Raw genomic sequence first — 16,030 nt, 5'->3', positions numbered from 1 at the left:
TGTGCTGCACGCTGGGCATGGCAGGTGAGTCAAGTGCCCGGAGTGGAGGGTGTGTGGGCTCTGTGCTGTGGCTAGAGGACATGCTCAGCACAGCCTGAGCAGCTAGTGCCACGCACCACAGTCAGTCGGCAGGGTTCAGACTGCACAGTTTTCCCTCTGTGCCAGCCTCGCCTCTGACACTGTGGCCGAAAGCCATAAGGCAGCGCTTACCTGGCCCCCTCCTGGCTAGACATGAGCTGCTGGCCTGGGTGAGACTTGCACTAGAGGAGAGAGGCTGAGCAAGTGTGTGAATATTCAGGGCTGCAGTGGGGTCACAACCTGGCCCTGCTGCACTGGGGGTGAGAGGATAAACACACAAAGGAGTGTGAAGTGTCCAGATACTGCAGTGACTGGATAAGGACCTGAGATAGGAAGTGCAGCTGTTTACCCCAGTGCAAATCTCCTCTGACTTGAGTTGGGTCCCTAAGGACCGGCCCTGGGACAGGGGACATGCCCAGGACAGGGAGGGGAGCTGGTGGCCACATGGCTGTGTATCCCAAATGATCTCCTCCAGCCTGCCCCAGGAGGAGCCAGATGGGAAGATCAGGGCCAGTTTCCCTAAGGCTCCTGCCTTCTCTTTGGCCCTCATGTGCCCTGTTGCTGCTCACACCCCTTTGGGAGCCCTCTGGAGGGAGTAGCACCCCCTCAACCTTGGGGAATCTTTTGGGTGAAGGAGCTCATACCTTCCCAGGGGCCTGTGCAGTCCAGGAGCCATCCCTTGTCTCCAGGGGATAGCAGGGTACCCTGTCCTTGGCAGGCAGCGGCTAGAGTCCCTAAGGGGTGCTAGAGACACTAGGAGGGATGTGCTGGGATAGCTATCCTGATAGGAATATCATGACAACACCACTGTAGCCAGGTGGGCAACCCCCAGGGGAAATTCTGTTTGCCAGTTTCATGAGCAAAATAAACTATAGTGGCAAAAGGATTTGGATGGTTTTGCTGGTCTAGCTGGTGTGCGCCAGGGCTCTAGCTGGTATAGAAATGTGAAGAAATGACCCCCATAACCCACATTGCTAGGCCAGTGTACATTTCTAGGGTCACTCTGGCCTCAAAAGAGCTTTGGCCAGCTCCAGGTGTCTGGGAACGTGGGCAGGTAGGTGGCTGCGTGATGGCCCCACATGGGGGTGCTGCTAGCCTGGTGATTACCAGGACACAGGCACTCACTGCTAGTGGGAATGGCCCATGCTCCCAGGCTGGGCACCCACCTCTCCATGCCTGGACCTCTCCAGGAAGGGGCTGTTTGCTGTGTGCCCCACACTAAACCCCCTGCTGCAGCTCTCTGCCCCCCTCTGCTGGCTGCACTGGGTCACAGGGTTAGGGCTCTGCTCCTGTGCCTTCCAACCACGGGCACTGGCACTGGGCATTGGTGCTTCCTGAACCTCCTGGAGGCTCTGTGCCACCCCCAAACGCTGCTTCCCTTTAAATGAGGCTCTGCTGACCCCTGTCAGTGGCCTCCTTCCCAACCCATTGCAGGGCTCCCGAGCCTGGATAACCCCCTACTCCTGATCAATGCTGGAGTGACTGACTGAGGCACTGCAGAACCCAGGCATCCTGAGGCCAGTCCCACACAGCTGTAGTCAATGCTCCCCTACTGGTTGGCAAACATGGGAGGAGCTGCGGGGTGGGGCGCAGGGGGTGCCACATGGGGTGGGCTGAGAGCCCATCCAATTTAACTGCTTGCTGGGTCGGGGGGGCACTCAATTGGGAGGAGCTGTGAGGACAGAGCAACAGTCAGGGGCTAGAAAATGAGCAGGAGGGAACCTGCTGACACCCGGGGGGTCATCACACGGCCGTGGGAACACACATACACACACACCCTGGGGGGGCAGGTAACAAAAGCTGTGGTAATGTGGGATAGGACAGCAATCTGGGACAGCCAGTGCCAGGGGGCAGCATGCCACAGGGCAGGGGATTCCCTAGCTGGCTGGGGAGCAGTCATGCTGGCAGAGGGCATGCGGCTGGAGGCAGCTGTGGGATGGAGCTGCCCAGGACAGAGCTGTACCGGCTCTGCCATGTTATCCTCGGGCAGGCGGGCAGGGCAGTGATGCTTACCATGCCTGCTGGCCAGTGTGGATGCCAGGCTCCCGCTAGGGGCAGCATAGGCGGTGGGTGAGTCCTGCTCTGGGCCCAGGAGAGGAACTGGATGGGGCCTCTCCCATCCCCGTGGATTCCAGCTCAGGGGACCTTGCCCCAGGCGCCAGGGCTGAACCCTGTAGACTTTGGTACCGCCACACAAATAAAACTAACCCTTGAACCAGAATCAGGCTCATCACGGCAGGGTGATGCATCAGGAATGCCAGGCAGCTGGGCACCGTCAGCACAGCAGTTGTTGCAAACCCCCGGCAGGGAGCAGGCTGGGTGCTGTGCAGAGAAGAGGTAACGCCAGTGAGGCTGGGGGTTCCTGTGCCCCTCTTACTCAGGAGCCTGGTGGGTCAGCACTGCGTGAGTGTGGAGGAAGGTAACCCCGTTGGGGCATTGTCAACTGTGGAGATCCTTGAGGAGAGCACCCACAGAGAGACATGGGGGCATCAGTGCATGGAGGGCAGCAGGGCAAGGGGACTGCCCGGCCCATGCACACCTTGGCACTGACCAACTGCCCCTGCTAATGCAGGCCCAGAACAGACTTTGCCTCTGTGCTGGGACACTTGGGCAGGCCCTGGCATCCCGTCCCTGTGCCCAGCAGCTCTGGAGAGTGGGTGCCTTGGTCCCTGTTCTCTGGGGTTTCCTGTTGAGGCCAGCTGGGGTGGGACACTGGGGCACTGTCATTTATCCAAGGGCCCAGTCCTTCCCCTGCAACACTCAAGTGAGGCCCCTGGGCCCAGCCCACCCTTGGGGGTGTCCAAGTCAGGGTAGCAGAGGCCCTCTGCTGAGAAAGACTTCGAATGGACAGAGAACCTGGAGCAGAGCAACCCTGTGGGATCTCTCAAGTCCTGGCCACCCCAGACCCCCTCAGTGCCGTCCCCTGGGCACCCCAGGCCCCCTCAGTGCCCCTCCACCACATCCCCTGACGAGTCCAGCCCTGCTCAGTGCCCCCTGCAGCCAGCCCGTACCTGCTCAGTACCCCCCCGCCCTCCTCTGGTCAGTCCAGCCCCCTCAGTGCCCCCCAATTCTGTCCAGCCTGGACCCTCAGTGCCCCTACCTTGGCAAGCCCAGTCCCCTCAGTGCCTCCGCATCTGCTGGCCAGCCAGGCCCCCTCAGTGCCCTCCTCCCCATCCTCTGACCAGCCTGGCCTTGCTCAGTGTCCTCCCATCCCCTGGCCAGCCCAGCCCCGCTCAGTGGCCCCCAGCAAGCCTGGTCCTGCTCAGTGCCACCCCATCTATTAGCCAGCACCACCCTGCTCAGCTGACTCAGGTTCGTGGGGCTGTACAATTGGGGTGTAGCCATTTGGGCTGGGGCATGGGGGTGGGGGTGGTCCTGGAGCCCAGGCTCCATCCCCAGCCTGGGTATCTGCCCTGCTATTTTTAACTCCATAGCCTGAGCCCTGTGAGCCTGAGTCAGCTGTGGGTGTTTTATTGCAGTACAGACATGGTGTTGGGACAGCACCTCTGCTCTGAATGAACGGGACCGAACTCCTAGGCCCAATCCAGCAGGCTGGAGAAAATGAAAGGTTCACAGGATGCATTAACCCTTCACCCCCTCAGCCCCAGCAGGGTGCCCCCACACACACACCATGCCAGGTGTAACATTTGTGGGGTATTTCCTCTTCCCTTTATAGCTGAAAACACTGTCCCCCCTTTGGCCCCAGCGGTTCATTCAGGCCTTGCCAGGCTGTTTCTATTAGAAGCAGAAATGGAGGCTACGCATCAGGGCTGTTCTTTGGTGCAATCCTGTTTCTGCCCAAAGAACGCAGGCAGTGTCCGGTCCCCTGTGCCCAGCAGAGACAAACAGGAGGCAAGTCCCTGCTCAGAAATCCAAGTCTGCCCCTCCAGTGAGCTCCCTGCCCAAAGGCAGCCCGGTCTCTGCTTCCTCTAGGGCCCCACTCTCTGCTGCATCTCTTGCAGCCTGGCTGCGCTCTCTCTCTCTCTCTCTCACACACACACACACACACACACACAAATCCATTCTTCCTCTTGCTCCCCACCATTTGCAATCAATCCAATGGAAACCCCTTGGCTTGTGATTAGCTTTGCTGTGAGCCTCATTGCCTTCCTATTGTTTCCAGCTTATCACCCCACAAAGGGTTCAATGCAGTGAGGTTCATTCCCTTGGACAGTGATTTCCTGCTGTTTCCAGCTACCACTACACAAAGGGACATTTAATTGCTCTATTCCCTTGGCCTGAATGACAGGTGCTTAGCACAGCCATTGACTTTAACCAGTTCTATGACTTTCTATAGATCAAAGACACGTTTGTTGAAAGCCACCAACACCTTCCAGGGTCACAACATGGACACAAACAGAGACACCCCAGGGAAGGCGCCCACAGGTAGCGACACAGGCAAGACGGACTCCAAAGCTGCTGGGTGAGGGGCCGAGTGCCGAGAGACACCAAGCTCTGTGGGTCACCTCAGCTGTGGGGTGCAGAGCCCAGTGGGTGGGCTAGCAGGTTTAAGACTTGGGGCAGCCAGACCCCCCCCCCACCACCACCACCACCACACAAAGGGGGCCCAGGCCAAGCCCTGCTGACTGAAGCAGGGTTAGGGCCTAGGAGGGCAGTGGCAGCGCTGGGCTCTTGCGCTAAGCCACCAGTCCCTGCCCCTCCGAGCATCTTACTGGGGAGAGCACCCAATAGCAGAGTCTCCTCCCAACCAAACCAACACCCAGCACAGGCCAGGCAAGCCCATCCTCACACTGACAGCAGGGAGCCACAGGCCACAGGCCAGTAGGGTCACACCTGTGCGGGACACTGATGGGAGGATAAATCTGTGCTCTGAACAACTGCAGGACAGAGCTGGGATAGAACCCAGGAGTCCTGGCTCTCAGCTGCCCCCAGCCGCTAACCACTAGACCCCACTGCCCTCCCCAAGCCAGGAAAGGACACCAGAGCCCTAGCCCCCAGTCCCTGTCACCAGTCTAACCACTAGACCCCACTCCCCAAGTGGGGCTACAACCCAGGAGTCCTGGCTCCCAGGCCCCCGCTCTAACCCAGCAGACCTGCCTGTCCCCTGCTCTGACCCCCACTCCCCTCCCAGAGCAGGGATGGAACCCAGGAGTCCTGGCTCCCAGCCCCCCGCTCTAACCCAGCAGACCTGCCTGTCCCCTGCTCTGACCCCCACTCCCCTCCCAGAGCAGGGAAAGAACCCAGGAGTCCTGGCTCCCAGCCCCCCGCACTAACCCAGCAGACCTGCCCGTCCCCTGCTCTGACCCCCACTCCCCTCCCAGAGCAGGGAAAGAACCCAGGAGTCCTGGCTCCCAGCCCCCCGCTCTAACCCAGCAGACCTGCCTGTCCCCTGCTCTTACCCCCACTCCCCTCCCAGAGCAGGGATAGAACCCAGGAGTCCTGGCTCCCAGCCCCCGCCAGCGCTCACGGCTCTAGGTCTCTGCCCTGCCCCAGGAGGCGGGGGGCGGAGCCGTGGCCGCGTTACCCGGCAGGAAATCACAGCGCGTGAAGGGCCACAAGATCCCACCCCTGGTTCAGCCCCGCCCCAGCCCAGCCAATCACCTTCCTCCGCCGGAGGGCCGGTGCCCAATCGTCATTAGCATGGCGGGAAGGGGGCGGGGCTGTGCCAATCCCAACAGCCGCGATAGGTACGTGGTACGGGGGGGCTGCTGCGGGGGCGAGATGAACAGGTGCTGGGGGCGGGGCCTGTTGCGGGGGCGAGGTGATCAGGCGGTGAGGCCGGGGCTTGCTTCGTGGGGCGGTAGGGGGCAGAAGAGGGTTGTGGGATTGTGTCCAAGTCGGGGCTGCCCCCACATCCCTGATTTCACTGAAATTCCCAGCCTTTGGGCCCCTCTGGGGCTGGACCACTCCACTCCCCATCTGCACCCCCTCCAAGGGGGCAGACCCCCCCCACTGCCTGTGCCCCCCCGACAGGGGTCAGGGTTGGGGACTGTGGGGATGGGCATGGTCAGAGGCTCAGAGGCCGTGGGGATGGGCAGGGACTGCAGGGGGAGCGGGGCTAGGGGCTCAGAGGCTGTGGGGATGGGCAGGGGGAAGGATCAGTGGCCGTGAAGATGGGTGGGGGTCAGCGGCTGTGTGGATGAGAGTTGGGGATGGGGGGGGGACTCTGGGTCCTCCCAGGACAGGCTGACCTACCCCCTCCCAACCAGCATGAACCCCTATGTGGGTTTGGTGAGCAGCCTGCGCGCTGCGTGGCTCACGGGGAAGACGCGCACCTCTGAGCACCGGGTCTCCCAGCTGGAGGCGCTGGGCCGCTTCCTGGATGACAAGAAGCAGCCTATCCTGGATGCCATGGCCTCGGACATGCGCAAGGTGAGCCGGGTGGGGCTAAGCCCAGCGCAGGGCAAGTGGGGGGCAGGTCTCCCTGTAGGGAAGGGTTGGAGGGGGAATGGGGGTCTCCCTGGGGATCCCCACAGCACAGAGAGCAGGGGGTGCACTGGGGTCTCATCTGCCCAAGTTTCTGGCCCACCCTCCTACCCGCAGGAGCCGAGGGCTGTGGGTTGTGCATTACGCGAGGTGACTGCAGCATGTGGTCCCCTCTCTTCTCCCCTGGGGGCAGGACTGTGTGTGTGCAGGTGGGGGTGTTTTGGTAGGGTCTAGTTAAATGTCCTTGTTGCTCTGGGTTCTGTCAGTGAAGGCCACTGGGAGCAGCACCTGGCCCTTGGAGGGGAAGGCTGGGACGAACCTTAATTCCCAGGACAGTTCATTCCCTGGGCTGTGACCGGCCCCGGAGGAGGCTCTGTCTCCTGCACAGACCAGCTTTGCCTGGTGGCAGAGAGTCCCCCTGGCCCAAGGAGTGGAGCTGTCAACGCCGGTCCCCCTCCCTGGGCTTTAGGCTCTGTTAGATACGCCGGGCCCGGGCCATGGAGCGCTGAGACGCGCCCGACCCAGCCCTGGTCTCTCTCGTCCATGGGGCGCCAGTGCAGGGCGAGATTATGGGGTGAGGGCTCCTGTGGTGCTGAGGAGATGTGCTACGGTGACTTGCCCCAGCTGGCATTTCCTACGGGCGGGACGGCTCTGTGCCCAGGCCTGTTGCGTTGCTTGGGGCCAGCTGGGAGGTGAGAAAGGTGAGGAGATCCGAGGCCAGAGATCGCTCAACGTGATGGGTCTGATCTCTCGGCCGTCCAGAGCTGGCATGCACCTAGGCGGCTGTGTGAGAGTCTGGTGTTGGTGAGGAGTCCAAGTGCCTCTGGCCCGGGGACCGCACAGACCCATGGAGGGACTGTTTGCCAGGGGAGATGGCACTACTTCTTGTTGCCAAGAAGGCCAATGGCATTTTGGGTTGTGTAAGTAGGGGCATAGCGAGCAGATCGAGGGACGTGATCGTTCCCCTCTATTCGACATTGGTGAGGCCTCATCTGGAGTACTGTGTCCAGTTCTGGGCCCCACACTACAAGAAGGATGTGGATAAATTGGAGAGAGTCCAGCGAAGGGCAACAAAAATGATTAGGGGACTGGAACACATGACTTATGAGGAGAGGCTGAGGGAACTGTGATTGTTTAGTCTGCAGAAGAGAAGAATGAGGGGGGATTTGATAGCTGCTTTGAACTACCTGAAAGGGGGTTCCAAAGACAATGGCTCTAGACTGTTCTCAATGGTAGCAGATGACAGAACGAGGAGTAATGGTCTCAAGTTGCAGTGGGGGAGGTTTAGATTGGATATTAGGAAAAACTTTTTCACTAAGAGGGTGGTGAAACACTGGAATGCGTTACCTAGGGAGGTGGTAGAATCTCCTTCCTTAGAGGTTTTTAAGGTCAGGCTTGACAAAGCCCTGGCTGGGATGATTTAACTGGGAATTGGTCCTGCTTTGAGCAGGGGGTTGGACTAGATGACCTTCAGGGGTCCCTTCCAACCCTGATATTCTATGATTCTATGCATCTGCCCCCACCCCAGTGAGCTTCCCCCAGCTGGTCCCACCCCTGCCCCACGCCGCCCTCAGGGTCTGTAGTGGTGGATAGGCAGAGCTTTGTGTCCCAGGCCTTGGTGGTGTCATGGATTCACAGGGTCTGGTCTATGCCCCAGTCTTTAAACAGTTGCTCGGAGGAGCCCTTCTGTGCACCAGGCCCCCAAGAGGTCCCATTCCTCCTCCAGGGCCAGTCACGCAGCCTCACTGCCTCCGGAGCCTCTGGGCTCCAGCCCTCCTGCTTTACCCTGAGAGCTCTGCCCAGCATGTCCCACTGAGCCAGACTCCTGCTCAGAGCCTTTTACCCCTCGGGGATCAATGCCTGTCTGTCAGGATCTGCAGCCATGCCAGACAGCCCTTTCCAAACCAGGTAGCCTGTGTCACCTGGAATCCAGGGTCGGCAAGGCAGCAAAGCATAAACGGGGAGTGGAGTGTAGGGCAGAGCTCACACTGGTGGAAGCCAGAGAGCCAGCCCCTCACCCTGTAGCCCCTGTGCCATGCGCTGATCCTCTGCGCTCCAGCTGCACTCGCTCTCCCCTCATCTGTGCTTCTGTTTCCCAGTAGCAGCCGCAAGCCCAGTCTGTTAACACTGTCCTCCCTGGCTCTAGACCTGCTGTCACCCTCAGGAGCCCAGTCTGCATTGGCCTCCCTGCCAGTCAGGGTGAAGGGCCCACTGGCTGGGCATCCGTAATCTCCTCCGGGGCCTCCGTTCCCAGGGGCAGGCTCCATTCAGTTCACCGGAGCAATTCTGCTCTCCAGCCAGCTGGCTATGGGATTCAGGCACCTCCAGTGCCTGGCAGTAGGATGTACTGAGGCACGCAGCATCCAGCTCGAAGTAGTGGCAGAATGGGCATGACCAGGATGGGGGATGAGGCTACCGCTGTTCTGTATCCCCAGCCCCCCTTTGAGGTGGAGCTCTCTGAGATTATCCTGGTCAAGAATGAGGTCAACTACGCACTCAACAACCTGTCCACCTGGATGAAGGACGAGGGCGTGGACAAGAACCTGGTAAGGAGGAGACGCATCCTCTGGGCTGAGTGGGGAGAGAGAGGGGACGTGCCCTGGGGGGAGAAACACACTCCCAGGCCTAGGCCTGTGGCGGCCGGGAACAAGCACCCAAGGCTGAACCGGGACCTGCCCCCACGGCTGAGCCAGGGCTCCTGTCCCCATGGCCCAGTTCACTCCCCCGCCCCTCAGGACCTGGGACCTGCTCCCCTAGATCCTGATGCCAAGGCTTTGCCTTCAGGTGACTCAGCTGGACACGGCCTTCATCCGGAAGGAGCCCTATGGGGTGGTGCTGATCATCGGGCCCTGGAACTACCCCTTGCAGCTCATTCTGGTGCCCCTGGTCGGGGCCATCGCTGCTGGTGAGTCAGGGAGTAGGGACACTTTCCCCCTCCACATGGTCCCTACCCCCCCAGCCTGAAACCTGCTCCAGGCAGAGCTCCCACCCCCAGCATGGTCCCTACTGTGATGGGTTCTCCCCGAGGTGCCACCTGGAACTGGAATATCACTGAGTCCCCTGACCCACCAGCCTGGGCTCCCTCTCACACTGTGCTGCTGTGACAAACCACAAAGCCCTCCAGCCTGCATTTTCACCAGCATTCACACAGGTAGGGACACACCCAGCTGCAATTACACGCAGATTCTCTAACCACCAGCTTCCCAGCCTGGGACTGCAGAGCAGTACTGTCCTGCCCTGGTCAAATCTCGCCAGTATATGGGTTTAATACCAGGTCCGCCTCACCCTCAATATGAAGAGAGCAATGCATACTTGTGGTAACCAAGTAGAGATTTTCCCCAAGCGCTCCAGTCAAAGTTCATGGGTTTAGATTAAAACAAAAACAAGTTTATTAACTACAAAAGATATATTTTATGTGATTATAAGTGATGGCAAACAGATCAAAGCAGATTACCTAGTAAATAAAAAACACAAACTAAGCTTAATATACTAAATAGATTGGATATGAATTAGCAGATTCTCACCCTGAGAAATGATGCAAGCAGGCTGTAGATACTTAAGGGGCAAGCTGCACTTGCTTTACAGCGTGGAATCCCCAGGTCTTTCATACACAGGCTAGAAATCCCTTTAGCCTAGGTCCAGCACTTCTCCCGGTTCAGTCTTTGTTCCTGGTGTTTCCAGGAGTCTTCTTGTGTGGGGAGTGAAGAACCCCAGATGATGTCACTCCCTGCCTTATATGGCTTTAGCATATGGCGGGAAGCCTTTGTTTCCACAGTTGCTTCCCAAACCAGTTTGTGGGGAAAATACTGACATCCCAAGATGGAGTAGCCTGGTCACATGTCCTTGTGGAGTAATAGTAGCCATTACCTACAGGCTGTTTGTAGCGTTCTCAGGAAGGCTCACCAGGTGGGGGATAAACTTCTCCTAAGGCCTGTTGTTTTTCCTAATGGCCCATTGCCCTCAATAGGCTCTTCGCAGCCATCTATCTACACTAAAAGCATCTTGTCTAGTGGGCATTATCCAGGTGTAACTACATTTGAGTATAGATACAGTGTCCGTATTTATAACTTCAGATACAAAAATGATACATGCATACAACTAGGATAATGATATTCAGCAAATCATAACCTTCCCAATGACACCTTACATGACCCGTCTTGCATAAAGTGCATCATAATTATGCCATAATCATATCATAATAATATCACTGTGAAGAATACGGGGTGAAGTATCACACCCACATCCTCTGGGCCAGAGCTCTTAACCCACAACCTGCCCCAGCCGCAAATGAGGCTCCTGGTGTGTTCCCTAGGGACACCTCCCTGCAGTGGCCCCTGGTGCCGGGTCGGGGTGCTGAGGCGAGGCCCTTGGGAGGGGAGGTGTCTGTGCTGCTCAGTGACGTCCCGCCTGCCCCACCAGGAAACTGTGTCATCATCAAACCCTCCGAGATCAGCAGCAGCACTGAGAAGCTCGTGGCTGAGGTGCTGCCCAGCTACCTGGACAAGGTAAGGAGCTGCCCCCTCCCCTGGCTCCACACCCATCTCCTGTTCCCCAGATGCTGAGCCACTTCTGCACACCTAGCACCATGCCCAGCCCCCTGCCCCATGCCAAGCTGGCCCCCATGCCCCAGCCTCCCACACCCTGCTATCCTCTGTGCTCCCCAATACCTTGACCACTGCATCCCCGCACCCACTGAGCTGCTCCCCAGTGCCCCCTTCCCCCAATGCCCCGTCAGTGCCGGTAGTCAGAGTGATGGGGACAGGGCCACAGGGAGCAGAGAGGGGAACAGTACAGCAATGGGCAGGAGTGGGGCAGAGTAAAGGGGGCAAGATGAAGATGACCCCACACACCCTCCCCTCTCCGATTGCAGGACTGCTTTGCTGTGGTGACTGGGGGCCCCGCAGAGACCACCCAGCTGCTGGAGAACAAGTTTGACTACATCTTCTTCACTGGTATGTCCCGAGTGACTCAGTCCTCCCCATGGTTCCCTGCCCTTCCACACCAGAGGGCACCGTCCAGCCCCCCCCCCCCACATGTCCTCTGCCTTCTCTCTCCCAGGGAGCTCCCCCCAGAGTCCATTGCCAGGACACACACTTGGGGCCCGGCCAGTGGCTCTGGGCCCCTCGCGGTTGTCCTGACTGGGCCAAGAGGAGGCTCTCCAGGGCTGGGATCCCAGCTGAGTGACTCTGCGAGCCCTGAGGCCCCTGAAGACTGGGCCTGGGAGTGACTGGAGCTCCCAGCCGGATGCAGGATCCTTCCCCCTCCTGGGCGAGGCCGAGGCTGCCTGCATCCTCGGGTGGAAGAGTGGCAGGTCTGTGCCCTGACGCGTCTCCCCAACCCCCACAGGCAACCCCCAAGTGGGCAAGATCGTGATGGCAGCTGCGGCCACGCACCTGACGCCGCTGACGCTGGAGCTGGGGGGCAAGAACCCCTGCTACGTGGCTGACGAGAGCGACATGCAGAATGTGGCCAACCGGCTTATCTGGGGGCGCTGCTTCAACGCGGGGCAGACCTGCGTCGCACCCGACTACGTGCTGTGCAGTGCGGAGACGCAGGAGAAGCTGCTGCCCGCCCTGCGCCACGCCATCACCCAGTTCTTCGGCCCCGACCCCCGGGAGTCGCCCGACTTCGCCCGCATCATCAGTGACAAGCAGTTCCAGCGCATCCAGGCCCTGCTGGGCAGCGGGCGCGTGGCCATCGGGGGGCAGACGGACGAGAAGGAGCGCTACATCGGTGAGGGCCCTGGCCAGGGTACGGGGCTCTGGGGGACCCATGGCCAGGGAGCTGGGTTCTGGCCTGCGGATCCAGGGGAGCCCTGATGGTGGAGAAATGAGCGCTGGGAGCTCTGGTGGCAGGGCAGGGCTGGATGAGGGCAGACCCATGGCGGATGAGGGCTGCCATGTGCCCCTGTGCAGTGAGTGATGCCCCCTCCCCACAGCCCCCACGGTGCTGGTGGACGTGCAGCCGTCGGAGCCTGCCATGCAGGAGGAGATCTTCGGGCCTGTCCTGCCCATCGTCACCGTGCCCAACGTGGACGAAGCCATCGCCTTCATCAACAGCCGGGAGCGGCCGCTGGTCGTGTACGTCTTCGCCGCCAACAGCAAGGTGCGGGGCAGGGATCTAGGGCTAGTTCTGGCTGAGGACTCATGTCTGGGCCCACAGCTCCATGCTGGAACTGGCCTTTCATCCATTCGCTGCTGGGGCAGTACGACCCCACCACCTTGGGGGCCACTCTCCACAGGAGGATGGCTCTGCTTGGCTCCCCACATTCCGCCCGGGCCTGGTCACTCCTCCCAGAGGGAAGCAGCTGTGTGGGAGGGGCTCCGGGCCATCTGATGTGGCATCACTGGGGTAGCTGCGGGTGGGTATCCGTCACAAATGAGGGCTTCCTCACTTCCCATCTTTGCTTCCCCCTAGCTGGTGCGCCGGGTGCTGGAGCGGACGAGCAGCGGAGGTTTTGGTGCCAATGACTCCGTGATGCAAATGACGCTAATCTCGCTGCCCTTTGGTGGGATTGGTACGTCTGGGCCCCCAGCCTGCCCCTGTTCCCTGCCCTCCAGCCTGGGGCTGGGCCCCGTGACTGAACCGCGCTCTATGGGCAGGGATCGTACGCTGGGGTGGGGGGGGGCTGGGCCCCGTAACTGAGCCACGCTGTGTGGGCAGAGCTCAGTGGGCTGGGCTCGTACCGTGGGGCGGGGGGGTGGGGGTGGGCAGGGATCGTACCGTTGGGTGTGTGCGTGTGTGGGCAGGGATCATACCGTGGGGGTGGATGCGTCTGGGCCCTGGCCTGTGCCCGTATCCAAGCTCTGCTCTGTTTCTAGGGAACAGTGGGCTGGGCTCGTACCACGGCAAGTTCAGCTTTGACACCTTCTCTCACCACCGCGCCTGCCTCCTGCGCAGCATGGGCCTGGAGACCATGAACTCCCTGCGCTACTCACCCTACAGCGAGCGCAAAAGGGGGCTGGTCCTCTCCACCTTCAGGATCAAGCATACGGGCACCTGCACCCTGCTGTGATGGGTGGCCCAGCCCAGCCACCCAGCACCACACGACTCCTGTATTGCCTGACTGCCATGCTGGGGAGGAGCAGCTGGCTTGAGCTCCCAAGCTGACCTAGGAAATCTGACCCCCACCTTCCATGGGTTAAAGACACTCTCCAGCCTTCCTCTTTCCCCTACTGACGAGGGAAGAAAATGATCTGGAATGTTTAAGGCTCAATGTCCTAACACAGCATTTTTCAAACTGGGGTCTGTGAGGATACCCCAGGGGGTCCACCGGCCCTGCTGATCAACTCTTCCCTGTTCCTCCCTCAACTCCTCTCCCTCCCTCCCAGTGCCTCCAGCACAGTGGGGAACAGCTTGTGACGAAGTGGGACTGTTCTTAATGTTTCCTCTGAATAGTGTGGGGGTGCCTCAGTTTCCTCTATGCAGTTCTTAAGTATCTAGGTGGTGGGGTAAGGGTATATGATCATTGCAGAGCCCTAGAGGGCAGGTGTGTGCAGGGGTCTGGACACAGACAATGGCCGACACCCTGTTTCCTGGCAACTGATGGCCTGGCCCTTCCCCCCTGCAAGGTGAGAGCTAAAGGGTTGGAGAACAAAGGAATCAGGTGACCTCCTGGCCTGGGAAAGGAACAAAGCCCAGAGGAGGGGGGGCTGGAGGGAGTTTCAGTTTGGGGCTGGCTGGGACATGAAGTGAAGTGCAGAAGTGGTTGTCTGGCTCACTGCCCCCCAAAATGGACCCAGCTGAGGGGTCCTGTTCTCTGCACCTACAAGCTCTGTTTTACACCATGTTCCGGTCGTCTGATAAACCTCTGTTTTACTGGCTAGCTGAGAGTCATGTCTGACTGCGAAGTTGGGGTGCAGGACCCTCTGACTTCTCCAGGAGCCTGCCTGGGCGGACTCGCTGTGGGAAGCGCACGGAGGGGCAGAGGATGCTAAATGCTCCGAGGTTGGACCCAGGAAGGTGGAAGCTGTGTGAGCTGTGTGTCCTGCAGACAGGCTGCTCACAGAAAGGAGACTTCCCCAGAGTCCTGATTGGCTTCATGGGGAGTAGTTCCAGAGCATTGCCGTGACACAGCTGTTTAGTGGGGTGCAGGAAATGCTGGGAGGGAGCAGGGAGGAGTGGGGATGGGGTGCACTTGGGGGAGGGGGTGGAAAGAGGCAGGGAAGATGAGGGGCAGGGGCGGGAAGAGGTGGGGCCTTGGGGGAAGGGGTGTAGTGGGGGGTGGAGGCTAGGGCTGAGCAGGGGACTTGGGAGTCTGCAAAAAAAATTAAATCTAAATGGGGGTCCTCAGGTTGCTAATGTTTGAGACCTGCTGTCCTAACAGATAAAGCACAGGGTGTTAGTTGGTGTCTGCTACAACCACCAAATCACACTAGGGCTAGCCCTCCTGCCCCGCCTCTTTTGGCTGAGGCTGCAGCCCCGCTATGGCCTAGCCGGGCTGGAGGGGAGCCAGAGAACTCCCTCCCTCCCCCTGTGGCCCCGGCTGCACAAGGTTTGAGGAGGCTTAGCCTCTATTACGCACTGCCCATGCACTAGGGAGTAGGGTGACCAGATCCTTACACATCTTAATGTGTTGGGAAAACACTGCGTGTTCATGCGGGACTTTAATTTGAGTGCCATATGCTGGAGGTGTCCTGCTATCAGCACTGAAACACACTTGAATTGCAAAACGTTATAGATGACAAGTTCCTCACTCAGAAAGCATTGCTGCCAACATGGGGGAAATTCTTTATTAGCTCTTGTCCTGACAGATAAAGAGGAACTGATAACAGAACTGAAAATGAATGGGGCTTAGATGTAAGTGATCATGACTTGATCACATCTGTGATGTGCAAACAGAATAAAATCTGGACCAGTAATATATCATACCTGCTGCTTTAAAAGGATCTCTCAGGCTGGATTGTGTAAGACTCATTTCTGTTCAAGAGCAGGTAACAAGGATCTCTCACAGACACCTTCCTCTTACCCTGGAAGGACAAACAGATGTATGTTTATCCTATGGTGCTGCTCAAAAATCAAGAAGGATCGTGCTTGGATGATCCCTTATAGCACTGGCTTGGCCTCAGTTCTCTACTCTGCTGACCCTGTCCGCCAGACCTCCCTTGACACTGCCTCCAGAACTAGACCTGACCTCACAAGAGCATGGTCGCCTGCTGCATCCCAACCCAGCAGCTCTTCATCACACGCTATGGACACTCCATGGTTGACTCCGCAGGAGGCCGACTGTTCAGAGAACATGCAAAACATTCTCCTAAATAGCAGAAAGCCTTCTGCCTAGATAATTTACCTGTGAAATTGGACGCAGTTCTCCTCGTGATCTCAGAATAAAAACATGTTCTGGACTGTTTGTTCTGCTGGAAATAACACGGCCTGGCTGTTAGTTCTGTCAGAGCTCACTAGCAGCTATTTCTGTTTTCCAGCCACCAAGTGCAGGTCACTCAGGATTCTCCAATTGCATGTCCGTTGGGTACTTAAAGGGTCTGGACAGACTATCTCCCTAGGTGGCGGATTCAATCCTTCCTTGGAATTTAAATCTACTATTATCAGGGTCGAGGGGTCCACG

The 16,030-nt window shown here is 58.8% G+C and overlaps 1 protein-coding gene across 4 annotated transcripts; it reads left to right on the top strand.

Annotated features, from left to right (window-relative positions):
• Positions 1 to 2,318: 2,318 nt before the first annotated feature.
• On the top strand, positions 2,319 to 14,290 carry LOC311522928 (aldehyde dehydrogenase family 3 member B1-like; the record flags this gene model as incomplete). Of its 4 annotated transcripts, XM_084632517.1 has the most annotated exons (11): positions 2,319 to 2,415; positions 4,376 to 4,501; positions 6,249 to 6,411; positions 8,901 to 9,011; positions 9,250 to 9,370; positions 10,885 to 10,970; positions 11,336 to 11,417; positions 11,812 to 12,198; positions 12,404 to 12,570; positions 12,883 to 12,982; positions 13,287 to 14,290. In XM_084632517.1, the coding sequence occupies 11 exons, from the start codon at positions 2,333 to 2,335 to the stop codon at positions 13,478 to 13,480; spliced, it is 1,620 nt and encodes a 539-aa protein (XP_084488643.1). In that variant the 3' UTR covers positions 13,481 to 14,290. The 4 variants fall into 4 exon arrangements, with proteins under 4 accessions (XP_084488643.1, XP_084488644.1, XP_084488645.1 ...); XM_084632518.1 differs by lacking the exon at positions 4,376 to 4,501; XM_084632519.1 differs by lacking the exons at positions 2,319 to 2,415; positions 4,376 to 4,501 and adding an exon at positions 5,680 to 5,726.
• Positions 14,291 to 16,030: the final 1,740 nt, after the last annotated feature.

The sequence above is a fragment of the Lepidochelys olivacea genome (genome assembly GCF_965140295.1).
Source record: "Lepidochelys olivacea isolate rLepOli2 genome assembly, chromosome: 6".
In the NCBI taxonomy this organism is placed as follows: domain Eukaryota; kingdom Metazoa; phylum Chordata; order Testudines; family Cheloniidae; genus Lepidochelys; species Lepidochelys olivacea.
This window is presented reverse-complemented; position numbering and strand designations above follow the sequence as displayed.